General features: G+C 43.5%; 3 protein-coding genes across 3 annotated transcripts; 2 read left to right on the top strand and 1 right to left on the bottom strand.

Annotated features, from left to right (window-relative positions):
* The first annotated feature begins 772 nt into the window (after nucleotides 1–772).
* On the top strand, nucleotides 773–4233 carry LOC136444740 (uncharacterized). Its single transcript, XM_066442449.1, has 3 exons — nucleotides 773–884; nucleotides 1428–1568; nucleotides 2486–4233. The coding sequence occupies exons 2-3, from the start codon at nucleotides 1445–1447 to the stop codon at nucleotides 3316–3318; spliced, it is 957 nt and encodes a 318-aa protein (XP_066298546.1). The 5' UTR covers nucleotides 773–884; nucleotides 1428–1444; the 3' UTR covers nucleotides 3319–4233.
* Nucleotides 4234–4590: 357 nt separating this feature from the next.
* Nucleotides 4591–8016, bottom strand: LOC136444741 (uncharacterized). Its single transcript, XM_066442450.1, has 3 exons — nucleotides 7853–8016; nucleotides 6773–6909; nucleotides 4591–6028 (listed from the first exon to the last, which is right to left on the bottom strand). Exons 2-3 carry the CDS (start codon nucleotides 6891–6893, stop codon nucleotides 5196–5198), a joined length of 954 nt encoding a protein of 317 aa, XP_066298547.1. The 5' UTR covers nucleotides 6894–6909; nucleotides 7853–8016; the 3' UTR covers nucleotides 4591–5195.
* A 1242-nt stretch (nucleotides 8017–9258) lies between these two features.
* LOC136444725 (uncharacterized) lies at nucleotides 9259–14235 on the top strand. The gene is made up of 4 exons (XM_066442427.1): nucleotides 9259–9399; nucleotides 11583–11739; nucleotides 12230–12821; nucleotides 13112–14235. Exons 2-4 carry the CDS (start codon nucleotides 11607–11609, stop codon nucleotides 13368–13370), a joined length of 984 nt encoding a protein of 327 aa, XP_066298524.1. The 5' UTR covers nucleotides 9259–9399; nucleotides 11583–11606; the 3' UTR covers nucleotides 13371–14235.
* The last annotated feature ends 375 nt before the right edge of the window (nucleotides 14236–14610 follow it).

The raw sequence follows: 14610 nt of genomic DNA on the forward strand, positions 1-14610 counted from the left end.
GTTCTGGTTTGCAAACCAAACAAGAAAAAAACCCTGGGCTCTGGGAAGAACGCTTTTAAGTGGTCCTAAGCTAAGTTAATTCAGGTGTTCAAGTCAGAGGTTTAACCAGCAGTCTCCACTAGACTCGTTTTCAAGTCTTTTAGGTTCCGCCGCTGGCCTGCGAACTCTATTGGCAATAGTTCACTCCACGTTTTTCAGATTTCTCCTTTTTCGGCTATTAAGAATCATACTAGAAAATAATATGACCAGCTAGCTGCTAAGAATTGCTTCGTTGTACAGAAGGGTTGTGGATCGGAAGAAAGAAAGGTAGAAGGGGTAAAACTAGGTGATATATGTCTTCCCAATCGGACAGTATGATAATAGGCAGACTACGGTGGCATCCATTTTGACCATTCGGTCAAAGTTGTCACTTTCCTTGCATAACACTATTACATAATGTTAGGTAACAAGATGTCTTGTTACCTAACATGACGTCATACCATTATGCAAGGGTGACTATCGAAGACTGTTCCATAACAAACCTTAGGAAAGGGATATCTCAAAACTTTTTAGTCTTCGTCATCAAGCAACCATTTCTCAAATCTACCTTCCAATCTCTAATTAAAGATTCATCTCCAAACCGCAACATATATATTCCTCACACCAATTCAGAAAGGAACCCTCTTTTCTTTGAAAAAAAAAACACCCCTCACTAATGAATGGATACTGTACTGTAAAGATCACAATCAGTACGTAGTTCCCATAAACAATTCACATGCTGCTACACGTGAGTTTTTACAAATCTAGGCCAGATAGTAAGCAAGTACCCCATACTTCTACACGCACACTGTCCAAAGGCCACAGAGGGTTCGACACTTTTTCAGATTTGAAGGCTTTTCTGTCAGGTAAGCTCCATTAAATCTTATTATCATAATGTGCAAAATTTCGCGGTTCTGAAGGACAGAATCTCACGGCCTTTTTTGTCCATACTTCTCACGTGCACGGTGCTCCTTTTAGCTCGTTCTTGAGAATTACCGGTGCAATACCCTAGTGGGTAGAGTGTTCGCCATGCATTCGGCAGCTTGTGAGTTCGATCCCCTGTCGCGCGCCGGCACCCGCATACAAAATACTTTAAAGTTGGTATATACTACTTTCTCTGCTTAGCGCTTAGCATTTGTTAAAGAATATACCTGGCTGAACACTATCAGTGGACTAGCCCCCTGTTGTAGTGATTGCACAAAGTTGTGTGGCCCGAGGGCTATTGAAACAGAGATGGGTGCCGTCTTATGTACCATCAGGTACGGTAGGTTTACGACATCAAATGTGATGGTTGTCAATGATACTTCTTAACGGTGGGTTGTGTTATGGCTTCGCTGAAAAGGACAGAAACATATCTAATCAAAAGGGTATGTTTTGTAGAAATTCTAAATACATGTAATGTCCCACAGATAACTTCATCGTAACCATGGACACCATGAAGTCCGGATTCCAGCACCAGCCCGCCAAAATTGCCATGATCGCGGGCGCCTGGGTCACGTACATCATCATGATCGTCTTCAACGCCATTTCCGCCAGTGGGATAGACAAAAGTAGGTTGTGTTTATAATGTTTATAGTTACGTGCTGACTACCCCTTTTTAAATCCTTGATGGCGTGTGTGCGTGTGCGCGTGTGTGTGTGTCAGTGTGTGTGTGTGTGCGTGTGCGTGTGCGTGTGTGTGTGTATGTGTGAGAGAGAGAGAGATAAAAAGTGTGCTGATGGTCTCCTTTACGAATGAGAGAGCGGCAGAAAGACAAAAGCGCCGGGTACCTGCCACTTAATCTTCACGATTCCAAAATCACCAGCCGGTGTTTGCCAGTCCTGACATTAACAACCCCGGTTGTCCCTGACCCCTAGTTCACCTAAGTGTCCCCTCTACTGGGCCAGTGGTCACGTTTTATTACACCAAACAACTACCCACGCCTACTCTTTGTTTACCTAACTCCAAGCGCTGTTTACTGTAGCTACCTCGTAAAGACGCCCCCACCCCCTTCCTATAAACGTTACTGTTTTTGATACTATTAGGTGTTCCTTTCTGAAATAGGTATGTTATTTTTGGCCCCTCCGCTCCGGGTTGATATCGTTATTAAGCCGGTAGCCTTTGCTGTGACTTTTTTGTAGTGACTTGAGTAGAATAGAATAGAATAGAATAAGATACTTTGTCCAACGCTTTCATGAAATCAACCATGTCAAAGTGCCTGTTATGTACTCTGATTACGATCAGATGCGTTAATTGCCCGTCGCCTCCGAAATATGCTTACTTCACAGGCGCAATGCACATCGCAAGTCCACCTCTTTCAACAGCAATAATCTTATGTATTGCAAATTAACGAGCTCTTTTTTTTTCACATATTTTTTACATGTATGCATGTCACTTTCACATCAAAGTTACTAAGTGTTGGTACAGATACTATGGTCTAAGCAATATTTGCCCTGTGTCATTTTCCCTCATCTTGTCGTCCCAACAGATCTGTTCAACAGCACCCAGCGTGAGCTATCAGACAAATACTACAACGACTTCGTGCCCGCCGGATGGACCTTCTCCATCTGGGGGTTCATCTACGCCTGGAACGCGCTGTGGCTCCTCTACGTCACAAGCACCATCCTCCGCAAGACTGAGGAAGGCTACGTGTACATCGTCTCCGACCTGCTGCCTTGGTACTTCTTCGCCGCCTGGTACCTTAACAACATCGTCAACGTCATCTGGCTCTTCGTTTTCGACTTAGAGTCGCTCATAGCTTCTGTCTTAGTCGTTGCTCTTGTCCCCTTCACTCTGTATATCTGTCTCATCGCTTCCTACCGTCAGGTGGACAAGCGAGGCGTGTGGCTAACAGAGAACCTGCCATGGGACCTCTGGCTCACCCGCGCGTTTGTCCACAACGGGCTGGCCATCTACGCCACCTGGACAACCATCGCCACCATTCTCGGTCTCGGCATCGCCCTCATCTATCCGGGAGGGCTCGACAACACCGACGTCTGTACCGCCATGTTCGCTGTCCTTCTGGTCGAAGTTCTGATCTGGTTTGTCCTGGAGAACTTCGTTCTTGACCGCTTCTGTCGCTACACTTTGGTCACCTGGGTTGTGGTGATCATGGCCCTTATCGGAAGTCTTGTGGAGCACTGGGGGCCTGAGAAGAGAAACAGCATCTTTACCGCTGCTCTGGTGGGTCTGGCCATGCTCCTCTTCCTTATTCGCATCTGCCTTGTGGTCTATCGCCACTGCAAACACCCTCTGTATAAGAAGCATATCTTTCCAAGTACAATAGAGGGCAAGACCAACGGCACTTTCAACATGACTTAAGTTTAAAAATTGGATCACAGTCTCTAAATTACTTTCAAGGCTGTAGCCTCTCCTTTTCCCACTTTGTATTCAACAATCGAAATTTAGAGCATATCATTGTAGGGAACAAGAGTGTGACTGCATTCTTTGGATCACTTACTCTTCCTGTTGTTTGTATGACAAGAGGAATTCATTTAGCTTTGTGTAAGTAATACTACAAAGATGCTAAAAAATTGTTGCAGTTCTGTTTATGTCAGTTGTGCAAATTATATTCTAACTATCGATGTGTATATAACAATATCATCTTATTTGATTATGTTGCAACGTTGCTCCATTCCATGTGCACGTAATATAGAAAAGCCATGTAAGCCATGAATGTGTTCACTTGTGACAGTTGATCCAATGTCATTATTGTAAACCATTGCACGTGTAAGTGTGCCTTTGTCTGAATTCAGATTGTTGAACCATTTTGCACGCGTAACTCTCTGAATGTTTGAAATACTGAAGTCGGCTGTGTTAACTGGTTAACTACCTTCTGTATTACCTTATTGCGTAATTCATGATTTTGAGTACAAACGTATCTGAGCCAATTTGGTACATGTGACTTTCATTTACTGTGGTTTGTACTGAACTGATATCAGCTGTGCTGTGTTGGTTTTCATTGTATAGATTTGTTGCAATTGTAATTGATAAAATGTACATACACCAGACCTGTGTCTGAGCAGAATGCCAGAGTTTTTACTCGTATATTACTCTGTTGCAATTGAAATAAAAAGTAAATGTATAAGATCTATGTATATTTGAAAGGACAGATTTTGACTAATAGGCATACAGCTATATCTATTATTTTCCGTATAAGCAAATCCCTGTGCATCCTTTATCAGTATGTATCTTTTCTATGCTCATGCACAGTTCCCAATACAAACATTGAACCTATATTTCGTTTGCTTCTTGATTTAATGGGATGATATTGAGACAGTGCCCCGGAGATTCGTTGTCGATGTTAACTATCAATCCCAAAGAACAGCAATATAAGAAATTTTGAGAATTGTAATGAAACAGCTATTCATCCAATGGACAGCGAGTGATTTACATATAATTATATGTTCAATTAACCATTCATCATCATCATCATCATCAACAGCTGCTAATGATAATGTTAAGAGGCTTTCTTAAAACTAATGTACAATATCGTGTAAAAACGACATCCTTAACTTTCTTCTAATTGTATCTTGACACGTAAGAATTAAGGAGTATTCTAGTATTGAATAAAAAAACCCGCACACATTCAAATAATATAACTCAATGTTTATTGCCGAACTTCAATACAAAAAGTATCATCTCAAGCTTGCGTTGCCTACTTAAATACATTGATACGATATAATGCACCTTATACATACAGCTAATGACCTATACAATGTATATAGAAAATTTAAACAACGGAAAATGACAAAATTATTAAATATACCAGGACGATAAGTCCATGGGAAGATCAATATACTTGGAAATAAATCCATGGGAAGATTATAAGCCTACATACTATGAAAACATAAAGATTATCAAAATTGTTTATGTAGATAATTTAGGCCATTCTTTAGGCTACTGACAACATTCTGCCATACACGTGTATACAAATGATGTCAAGGAATTAACGCGCGTTAATTTGTGTCAATCTTGTTTATAAAGTTGTAGAAGGAAATAAGACGAACTAAAGCATCTAACTTTGCTATACAAGGAAAGGTATGAAATTTCTTGCCACTTTCCTATATCAATCTCGATTTCAAGTCATTTAAGTATCTTACACAAGTCGCCCCTTTCGAATTGTATCTCCTGAAGTTAGATTGATAAAAAGATGGGAACATTCACGATTTGGAAGACCCAAAAAGACACCAGTAAGCCTAAGCCATGTTGAAGGTACCGTTGTTCTTACCCTCTTCGGAAGTGGGCAGAACAAACTTCTTGTACAGAGGCTTATTGAAGTGGCGGTACACAACAAGACAGAGGCGAATAACGTACAGGAAAGCGGTCAAGCCAATAAGGATAGCGGTAAAGATGCTGTTCCGCTTCTGCGGCCCCCAGTGCTCCAACAAGCTACCAGTAAGGGCCACGATCACAACAACCCAGACGATCAAGTTGTAGCGACAGTAGCGGTCAAGCACGAAGTTCTCAAGAACATACCAGGCGAGAACTTCGACCAGAAGGAGAGCGAGTAAGCCGGTGACGACGTCAGTGTTGTCGAAGCCGCCGACGTAGATGAGAGCGATGCCGAGATTGAGGAGGGTGGCGATGGTTGCCCAGGTGGCGTAGATGGCCAGGCCGTTGTGGACAAACGCGCGGGTGAGCCAGAGGTCAACAGGGGCGTGCTCGGTAAGCCACACGCCTTGCTTGTCCACCTGGCGGTAAGAAGCGAATAGACAGATATAGAGAGTGAAGGGAATGAGAGCAATGACGCAGACAGAGGCTACCAAATATTCCCCATCGAAAACGAAGAGCCAAGCGATGTTGCAGATGTTGTTGAGGTACCAGGCGGCGAAGAAGTACCAGGGCAGCAGGTCGGACACGATGTACACGTAGCCTTCTTCAGTCTTGCGGAAGATGGTGGTTGTGATGTAGAGGAGCCACAGCGCGGTCCAGGCGTAGATGAACCCCCAGATGGAGAAAGTCCAGCCGGCCGGGACCAGGTCGTTGTAGTATTTGTCTGACAGTTCGCCTTGTGTGCTGTTGAACAGACCTGCGGTGGAACAAAAGAAATAGTGTCAGGACAGGAACAGACTATTGATGGAAGAACATACATGCAAGTATTCATTTGCTGGCTAGAAGAAAGCTGGCCTGGGTGCCACCCTAGTTAGTTTACAAGGGCTCCTATAGGCTCCTCGTATATGGGACCCGTAACTGACTGGGATGGATTCAAGAAGATGAGCAGCACACTTCTCTGTTATCACGAACAGCTTTCATCTCATCACGACTGACAGGTCTGGAAATACTCAGAGGTTCTGACTGTTTCTAGACATGTCGTGATGAGAGGAAAGCTGTTTGTGACAACAAAGATGTGTGCTGCTCATTTTCTTGGAACGCCATCTCAGTCAGTTACGTGTCTCATCATGATACGAGGAGTATAGGAGTCCCGGAAACTTCGGAAATCAAAGCAATTCAGTACTTTACTACATTTCAGTGTTGTACTGCCAAGCTGACTTGATTTTAGATTGTTTGATTGACTTGTCGATCGATGGATGGGTGGATTGATAGATTGATTATTGATTGATAATTCTGTTTCATTTCATTTTATTTTTCATTTCACATGTATTAGAATTGCGACGGTACAATACACGTGGGTCACAGGCAGCTATTGCTGGTGTCGTTACCCACACATGACATATTACAGCACCGAAACAAATCATATATTCATATTACATATGTATCACAAACAGAGCAATAAATATGATGTAAATATTTGAATGATGTGACGCATGCGTACCGCTCGCTCCGCTGGCGGATATGGCGTTGAACGTAACCATGACGATGAAGGTGAGCCAGGCGCCCACGATCATGGCGATCTTAGCCGGCTGGTGCTTGAATCCGGACTTTCCCGTCTCCATGGTGACTGTGACGTATCTGTGGTACATAAAATCGGGTGTGGTCCGTATTGGTACTAAATGATAGGAGTGCTAGAGTTTCCTCCATAATGCAATTTGCACAACAGGGGATGTCTTCAACACACTTGCACAATTTCAGGGGTCTTTGTACCTTAGGTATGCCATAGGCATCAGAAGTAGAATGTTTCCATCCGATCTTTTTTCAGTACATCTACATCTACATCCAAACTATAAATACACTGGAGACTGGAGTACAAATGCCTGTGCTAAGCCCTGGTCGTGTTCAAGGGTCTTCAAGGACTACAACTTAGTTGAAGAAGTTCATGGAATATGGTTAATGATAGTTTTCTCAATCCACATGAGAAGTTTTCATCGCATTCTCCTTGTTGTCTTACTTGTGTTATGATAGCCGTTGCTTCAAAAGCTGCTGAAATTTAGCCTTGTCATGTGTATTGGCATTTAATAGTACAGTACTCAAAGCTGGTAGCATGCAAGTACCCAGTGAGAAAAATTGTTCAAATGTTAGCTCGGCATAAAACAACTTGTCATCCTTAGGTAAACAACAACAGCTTGTTTTTCTGCTTCGCCTACTTGGCTACACCATCATCAGGACTGGGCGTGGCTGTAATCATACCCTACTGTTACGAGCTGGTCTCAAAGTAATCTCCAAGCAGATCTATAGGTTGCAACTTGCAATCCATTGGGTCTGGTTGGAGACTAGTCTCAAAGCCCCTGAATAGGGGGCGGGCAGTCGACCAGTCACATTCCCACGTACCGTAGACTGTATACTCTACACATCTACCCAGCTTAGGGTCACAGAAATTTTGAAATATGTCCCAAATCAACGCCGGGGGCGGGCTGAAGTCTACATTGACAGGGAATGTTGACCAGTGACATCAATATCTGGGCTTAATACAATACGCCATCCTATCTGCTACACCACAATGAAAAAATTTTCTTACCGTAGTCCCGTATTAAACTCTTTATAGATTCGACAACAGTTCTCGGATTGACGATGACGACACTGGTTGTTGGTGTTGAGTCCACTCGTTCGATTGAACTACTGTCAGCCCTGAGAACTATTGTATGCGTGTCCTCGATTCGCGACCTCTCGCGTTGTGATGTGATCTGATGCACGACGCAGTTCCCAATGTTTAGACGGTCTGTCCCACTTATAGATGGGGGTTGAGTTTTCTATATTCTTAAAATTAGGAGGCATGCACGTCTAATTCTTAGACAAATGAAGTTACTTGAGGCGTTGATAATATTATCAAAATAGATGACAGGGCGATATTTGCAAAAAAAATACAATGAAAGTATTAAACATCACCATCTAAAAATATTTCTCCCTCCCATACGATTGGTAATGGAGTAGCCCAGTAAAGCGACTCTTGCATAACTCGATTACGTAATGGTAACGTTAGGTAACAAAACGTCCTTGGTCAGTGAACGAAATGTTAAATAACGACACACCCAAGGTCATGTGCTAAACCAGATACCTACATGTATATGCCATATATTGGATACATCTTGATAATCCACTTTTTATCAATAGCTGAGGTAGTAATAAATATATAAATAAGATGTTTTACAAACAAACAAAACGTGACTCGAAAGGGCGTCATGGAAAGTCCAAGGACACGGCTACTTTTCAGTGTAGCCTGGGTGCCATCCTATTTCTACCGGGGCTCCTACACTCGCTACCCTTGAGTGTAGGAGCCCCGGGTAGAAATAGGATGCCACCGAGGCTAACGTTTTTTCGCTGTTGTGATGACCACGATCCCAAGCAGATACGGGGGCTCAAGCAGATACGGGGGCTCAAGCAGATACGCCCCCCCCCCCCCGAAAAAAAAAGAAAAAAAAATCGCTAGTGGGAAGGCCTGCAACGGAGGCTACAAAAATGCATGGTGAACTTCGGAGAGAAAGAAGGGAAACTGGATCTTTTCTGGTCACCTTTACCCTTCTTGATATAAGAGTCTTATATCAAAAGTTACTTATCGTAAGACTTGATAAGGCCGTTTCTACTTTATTCGGTCAGCTGCTTTCTACAAACACATGATTCAACACGTGAGGATATCCACCTGCGTTGGCAAGTGGGTCACGCGGCTTTCAGTAATGAGATGCACGGAACCTTGTTTAGCAGGGTCAACTTTTACTCAAGGGGTGTCAGACCACTATGGGGTTTTTTTCGAAAGAAAGAAAGAAAGCAAAGAAGTCATAAAATAGTAATGTAAGCCTCCTTTTTGAAATGTTCTGCACGTTAAAAATGTCTAAGTGATAAATATTTCTGTTTAGCGACGATAGGTCGTTTCCAGATTCAGTTTTCGTGCCCTCCTGCAAGGCAAACAACGATTATGCCATGTTACACAACTGTGACGTCATCAGCGGATGTTGTGTAACTGTCGTACCGCGAAGGCGTGTTTGACGTTACACAACTCGAAGAGAATCACAGAAGGCAGACCAGGATCACACAGTTCGAGGGGAACGCAGCTTAAGTTTGCACAAGAAGGTGAGCAAACAAAATGCTTTTAAACTTTTAATTCGGATGTGACATGTATTTGTTTTAGCAGGGTGTAGATTTAGATGTACGGATACATTGTTATGATTGTGTGTCACTGTGCCACCCCACTGTTGTACGAACCTCAGAGACGAACTTGTGTGCGGTGCATATGTATGAAGCCACATGTACACTAGGCAGCTTTGTTTTGGTTTTATGGGGTAACCATCATCATTTGTGGCGGCCCATATTCATATGATAATAGTATCATTAACAGGCCAGCCAAAGATATTTCAGACAATGCCTCTATACTAGTCTAGTATGATCTAGTATCTAGTAGTAGGTTTGGACAGATTTTACACCGAAAAACAAACGACCTCTGAGAACATAGATAGAAGAAGGCGACAGGAGACAAAACGATCATCTGCCTCCGTAAAATGATTCGTGAAAACAGTCGAGTTGCGTTCCCTTCTCACGGCCCCTAACGCTGGGCCCCCTCTCTGATTCCTCTCGCGCGTCTTGACAAAACGGGCGAAGACTAGAAGAAAATAACAAGCAGAGATATTTGTGGTGCAGTAAAGGTCGCTGGCGAAAAGTAGGTCAACCACCTGTAGGAGCACGTGAGGTGGTGCATCGGTAAGAAGCCGCCTGGCCGCATTGTTTGGGTTGTATGGGGTGATAATGATGCCCTTTCTTTATAATAGTAAAGGGTAGCACAGTAGTGTTATAAACACACTAGCCAAAGATGTTTTCAGACAATCAACTGGCAGGTTTGGATAAACTCTGTTCGTCATCAAAAGCTTTAAACTGAAAGGCAAACGACCACTTATTGGAAGACGACCCGTCAAAGTAACGACCATCTGCCTCGGTAAAGGATTTGTCGATTTGCGTTCCCTTGGTACAGACGAGCCTGAAGACAGCTGTCCATCTTAATTTCTACCTTGTCATTAATGTCAACGACCTGGAGGTCAGGGGACTAGGTAGGTAGGTACGGCCCCTAACGGCGGCCCGTCTCTCTCGCGCCTTGACAAAAACGGGCAAAGATTGGAAGAAATTGTCAAAAGAAGCGCTGCTTGAAGTTGTGGTGCAGCAAGTAGAGATCAGAAGAGGATGCACTTTTATTACCCAAGGAGGTTAGCATAAGAATTCAAGACAACGTGCGCGGTATCTCAGATTCGATCATCTCTACATGTGTACAGAGAATGAGTCGCTGGCAACGCCCAAATAGTTCAAAGATTACATGCTTCTCGATGCATTCCGTGCCTTTTCATCAGTATAATTGACCTGGATGTCACAATCGCTAGGTGTGTGTCTGCTTAGTCGCTTTCTTGTCCCAAACTATTAGGTTAACGTCCGCGCCGCTCCGATTGTCGCCCGACAGGTATTCTCAGAGGATAAAGGTCACCTGAGAAAGTAGGTCAACCACCTGTAGGAACATGTGAGGCACTCACGCATACAGAAGGGACTTATATCTCCTTTCAGCACCTGAATGCCCTGTGCAAACATTTTCAGAATAACAGTCTTGGCCATCTTGATAGCCTCTACCAGGCTCCACAGGTGGCTAGAAAAAAAGTAGAAATTGCCTAAATCGACGGATAACATGCCAGAGGAGTTAGTCCGCGAAAGGAGTTACAGTTATAGAGGTCGCAAACTGTATCTTCTTTCGCGGACTTACTCCTCTGGCATGTTATCCATCGATGTGGCCAATTTCTACTGTTTTCTAGCGCCCCGTGGAGCCTCGTAGAGCTACATCTTGATACAAACCTTTGTGTAGCCCAAACTTCAAGCAGATGTTGGGATGGATGACCGAACCATTTTTTGGCGATACTTCAGGCGCAGAGGCAGTTCTTGTTTGTGTCTGCCGTGAGTGCCGTCGCATGACTTATTGCAATCTGAGTCGCATTCTTGATGAGTTGCAGGGTGTCTCAATGTAGGAATTGCAAGTTGAGATGAAAATGAGGATATTATATTCTAATCACTCTAAAGGATGTCCCAAAACACACAACCAAGCAGATGTTTGCCTTTGGCTTTGGCCTGTTTTTTTTTTTTTTTGAAATTGTGAAAAAAAAAACGCACGCCAGAGGCACATACATTTATCTACTTTGAGATCTAGAGAGATTTGTATAGACACATTATCTGACCAATCAGTGTACTATTATGGGCCTTTGACCAATGTTACCTTGTTTACTTTACAGAGTTAACGTCAGCTCGTCACCAACATGACTGCAGAGGACATCAATGACGCGCCGCCCAAGCACAACCCCGCGGGTGTGGCTCTGGTGGTGGTTGCCTGGGTTACCTACGCCGCCACCCTAGCCCTGAACGCGCTGAACGGAGTCAATCTCATCCCAGGTGAGCTAAAGTGATAGAATATCATCTCCAAGCAGATGTATGAGTAGCACAGTTTTATTAGGTGCGTTTTGTGGAGTTTTGTATATGGCTTTCTCCTTTGTGCAAATGTAGAAAGACCACAGAAAGTTACAAGATGTGCTGAACAAGCCTGAACCATGCATCTGCTTGTGAATGAGATAGATTAAGGATTAACTGCTACGACCTTTGTGGGGAAAGTTGTTTGCTGTCACGTGACCATGACGTACTATTACACCCGCCATGTCGTAATGTGAGAAATGGTTTTCCTTTACCTCATCTCAAGACCATAAGGCCACAAAAAATAACTGCATCAGATTCAGAATCATTTTATTGTGTATCGCAAGATCAGTCGCCATCTATATCTTGGTGCTTCTCATGTTAAAATCCACCCCACGAGCATGGCGCCCGTGGCTATTTACAAGTCATTACAGCACATTAAAGCGCACTTTTTGTCTTTTATCTATTTCAACAGGGTTGTTCCTCAGCACCATTGGTAACGTTTCCGACAAATATGACAACGAGGTCGTGCCGTCAGGCTGGGTGTTCTCCATCTGGGGCTTCATCTACGCGTGGAACCTGGCATGGCTCATCTACGTCACGGCCTGTCTCTTCCGGAAACACTCGGGCGGCTACTTCTACGTCACCCCCGAGCTCTTCCCTCCCGCGTTTTACGTCATCTGGTACGTCAACAACTTCCTGAACATCGCGTGGCTGTTCGTGTGGGACCGGGAGGTGCTCATCGCGGCCGCCGTGGTCCTAGCTCTCTGTCCCTTCACTCTCTACATCCTCCTTTTCATCTCCTACCGCCGCCTGGACCAGAACGGGCCCTGGTTGGCTGAGAACTCTCCCGTCGACCTCTGGCTCACGCGCGGGCTCGTCCACAACGGGCTGGCCATCTACGCCACCTGGACCTCCATCGCCACCCTCCTAAACCTCGACATCGTGCTCATCTACGTCGGCGGCTTCAGCGACGAGGACGTCTCTACCGGGCTGTTCACGGTGCTCTTGGCGGAGATCCTCGTCTGGTTCTTCCTCGAGAACTTCGTCTTCGACCGTTACTGCCGGTATGTTCCTTTTTGTGATGGTTTGGGTGTTTTTACCTTAGGCCATGTTGATCTGATTATATAGATGACATCCTCTGGGGACTCCAAAACAGATGCGAGCGTGCGAATAAATAAAAAGTTTGGCAAAAAATTTGCCTTCATTATGAAATCTACGTGGTCAGGGGGGATGAACAAAAGTAAACACACCCAGTATGGTCTAGTCACATGAAATAGTGCCTAATATAGTCTCAGTACCTAAACTACGTGTCCTTATATGGTCTTATGTGTGTCTTCCACCCTGCCTGTTCCAGGTACACCCTGGTGCCGTACCTCGTGGTGGTGGCCGCGCTTTCCGGAAACCTGACCAAGAACTGGGACCCGGCGAAGAGGAACGTCATCTACGTCTGCGTGTTGCTAGGCGTGACCGCCCTGTTGTTCGTGGTGCGCGTCGCCCTGGTGATGTGGCGTCACATGACCCAGCCACTGTACGTCACGAAGAGCAAGGGGACCGGCATCACCATGACGTCAATGTCCAAGATCACACCCGATGTGGAGAAAACCCCTCTGTAATTCCGAACTGACAAATCTCCAAGCAGATGTTGGGATGGAGAATCATAACGTTGACTGTCACAAAATGAGGTAGCCGGGAAACATTGTGATCTTTCCTTCCCACATCTGCTTGGAGACTATAAATATGTGGCTAAAGGAAACGGCAGTACTTTCGCACGCAGTACTTCCAGCACTTGATGTGAAGAAAGTTAATGCAGTACATTCCAAGGAAAGATTTTATAACAATTTGTTCATATCAGGCACTGGGCATAAATGCTATGATTCATATGTATATATATTGTCAATGTTTAGATTTGAACACTGGGCATAGCGGGTGTTCACATGTACATAATGTCACATGGTGGGAAGTCTAGGCACCTGAAATGTCAGGTGAGATGCACCTTGTATTTTCTTGATTGTTTTGCCGACTGGAACATTAATACGTATCACTTATGTACATAGTAACTTGCAAGTTAACTTCAGTAGCAGGTTACGAGATGTAAAACTTGCTTATGATGTAGTGCAGCCATCTCACACACAATGACATTTATATATCTCTATTGACTAGGTGTATGTATAAACTTCATGTTTTTGTATGATTTGAAATGCTATATTTACACGTGAAATGTATCCATGTCAATAGTATCTTTTAAATTCTATGGATTCCAAGTCGACTTTTGTTCAAGTCCGTGACAGTTACTAGTATTAGGCCAGGTAAAGTGCATTCAGGTAAGGTTACCGCTTCCATACGTGACAAAAGATTCACTAAGAATCAGGAAAATCACGTAAATTATACTACTTATATGTAAGTCAACATTGTAAATGCCTTGTATAACTCAATGGGTTGTTTGATGAACGTGGGAATAAAATTGGGCAAAAGCGTAAATGAAGTGTTTGTTTGTTTTATTTAGATCTCCATTAGTGATACAGTCAATATGCACTATTCTTCCTGGAGTCCCTATACAAATAAATAAAATGAAACAAAAACTATACAATTGGTTAACTAAGAATTCAACAAAAACAAATGTGGTGAAATCAAAATAAACGAGAGAGGTCAGAGGTCAACATAACTGAAAACATAATCTGGATGTAGTAGACAGAAAACCAGAAGTAATCATAAATAACGAATACAAATAACTTAAATAAACTGAGCATAATGTAAATACGAATGAAGAAACGCAAACATAATGATTAACATAAATCATAACAACATAATAAACTGATTGATAATAATTCCAACTAAATCAAGCCTGACAGAACA

The sequence above is a fragment of the Branchiostoma lanceolatum genome, chromosome 11, assembly GCF_035083965.1.
Source record: "Branchiostoma lanceolatum isolate klBraLanc5 chromosome 11, klBraLanc5.hap2, whole genome shotgun sequence".
NCBI lineage: Eukaryota > Metazoa > Chordata > Leptocardii > Amphioxiformes > Branchiostomatidae > Branchiostoma > Branchiostoma lanceolatum.

Bases quoted from the DNA above. Each gene is read 5' to 3' on its own strand.
- LOC136444725 (XM_066442427.1), top strand. From the start codon at position 11,607: ATGACTGCAGAGGACATCAATGACGCGCCGCCCAAGCACAACCCCGCG. The intron at 11,740-12,229 runs GTGAGCTAAAGT...CTATTTCAACAG, and splicing joins CGGAGTCAATCTCATCCCAG to GGTTGTTCCTCAGCACCATT. The intron at 12,822-13,111 runs GTATGTTCCTTT...TGCCTGTTCCAG, and splicing joins GTCTTCGACCGTTACTGCCG to GTACACCCTGGTGCCGTACC.
- LOC136444740 (XM_066442449.1), top strand. From the start codon at position 1,445: ATGGACACCATGAAGTCCGGATTCCAGCACCAGCCCGCCAAAATTGCC. The intron at 1,569-2,485 runs GTAGGTTGTGTT...TCGTCCCAACAG, and splicing joins CGCCAGTGGGATAGACAAAA to ATCTGTTCAACAGCACCCAG.
- LOC136444741 (XM_066442450.1), bottom strand. From the start codon at position 6,893: ATGGAGACGGGAAAGTCCGGATTCAAGCACCAGCCGGCTAAGATCGCC. The intron at 6,029-6,772 runs GTACGCATGCGT...GTTCCACCGCAG, and splicing joins ATCCGCCAGCGGAGCGAGCG to GTCTGTTCAACAGCACACAA.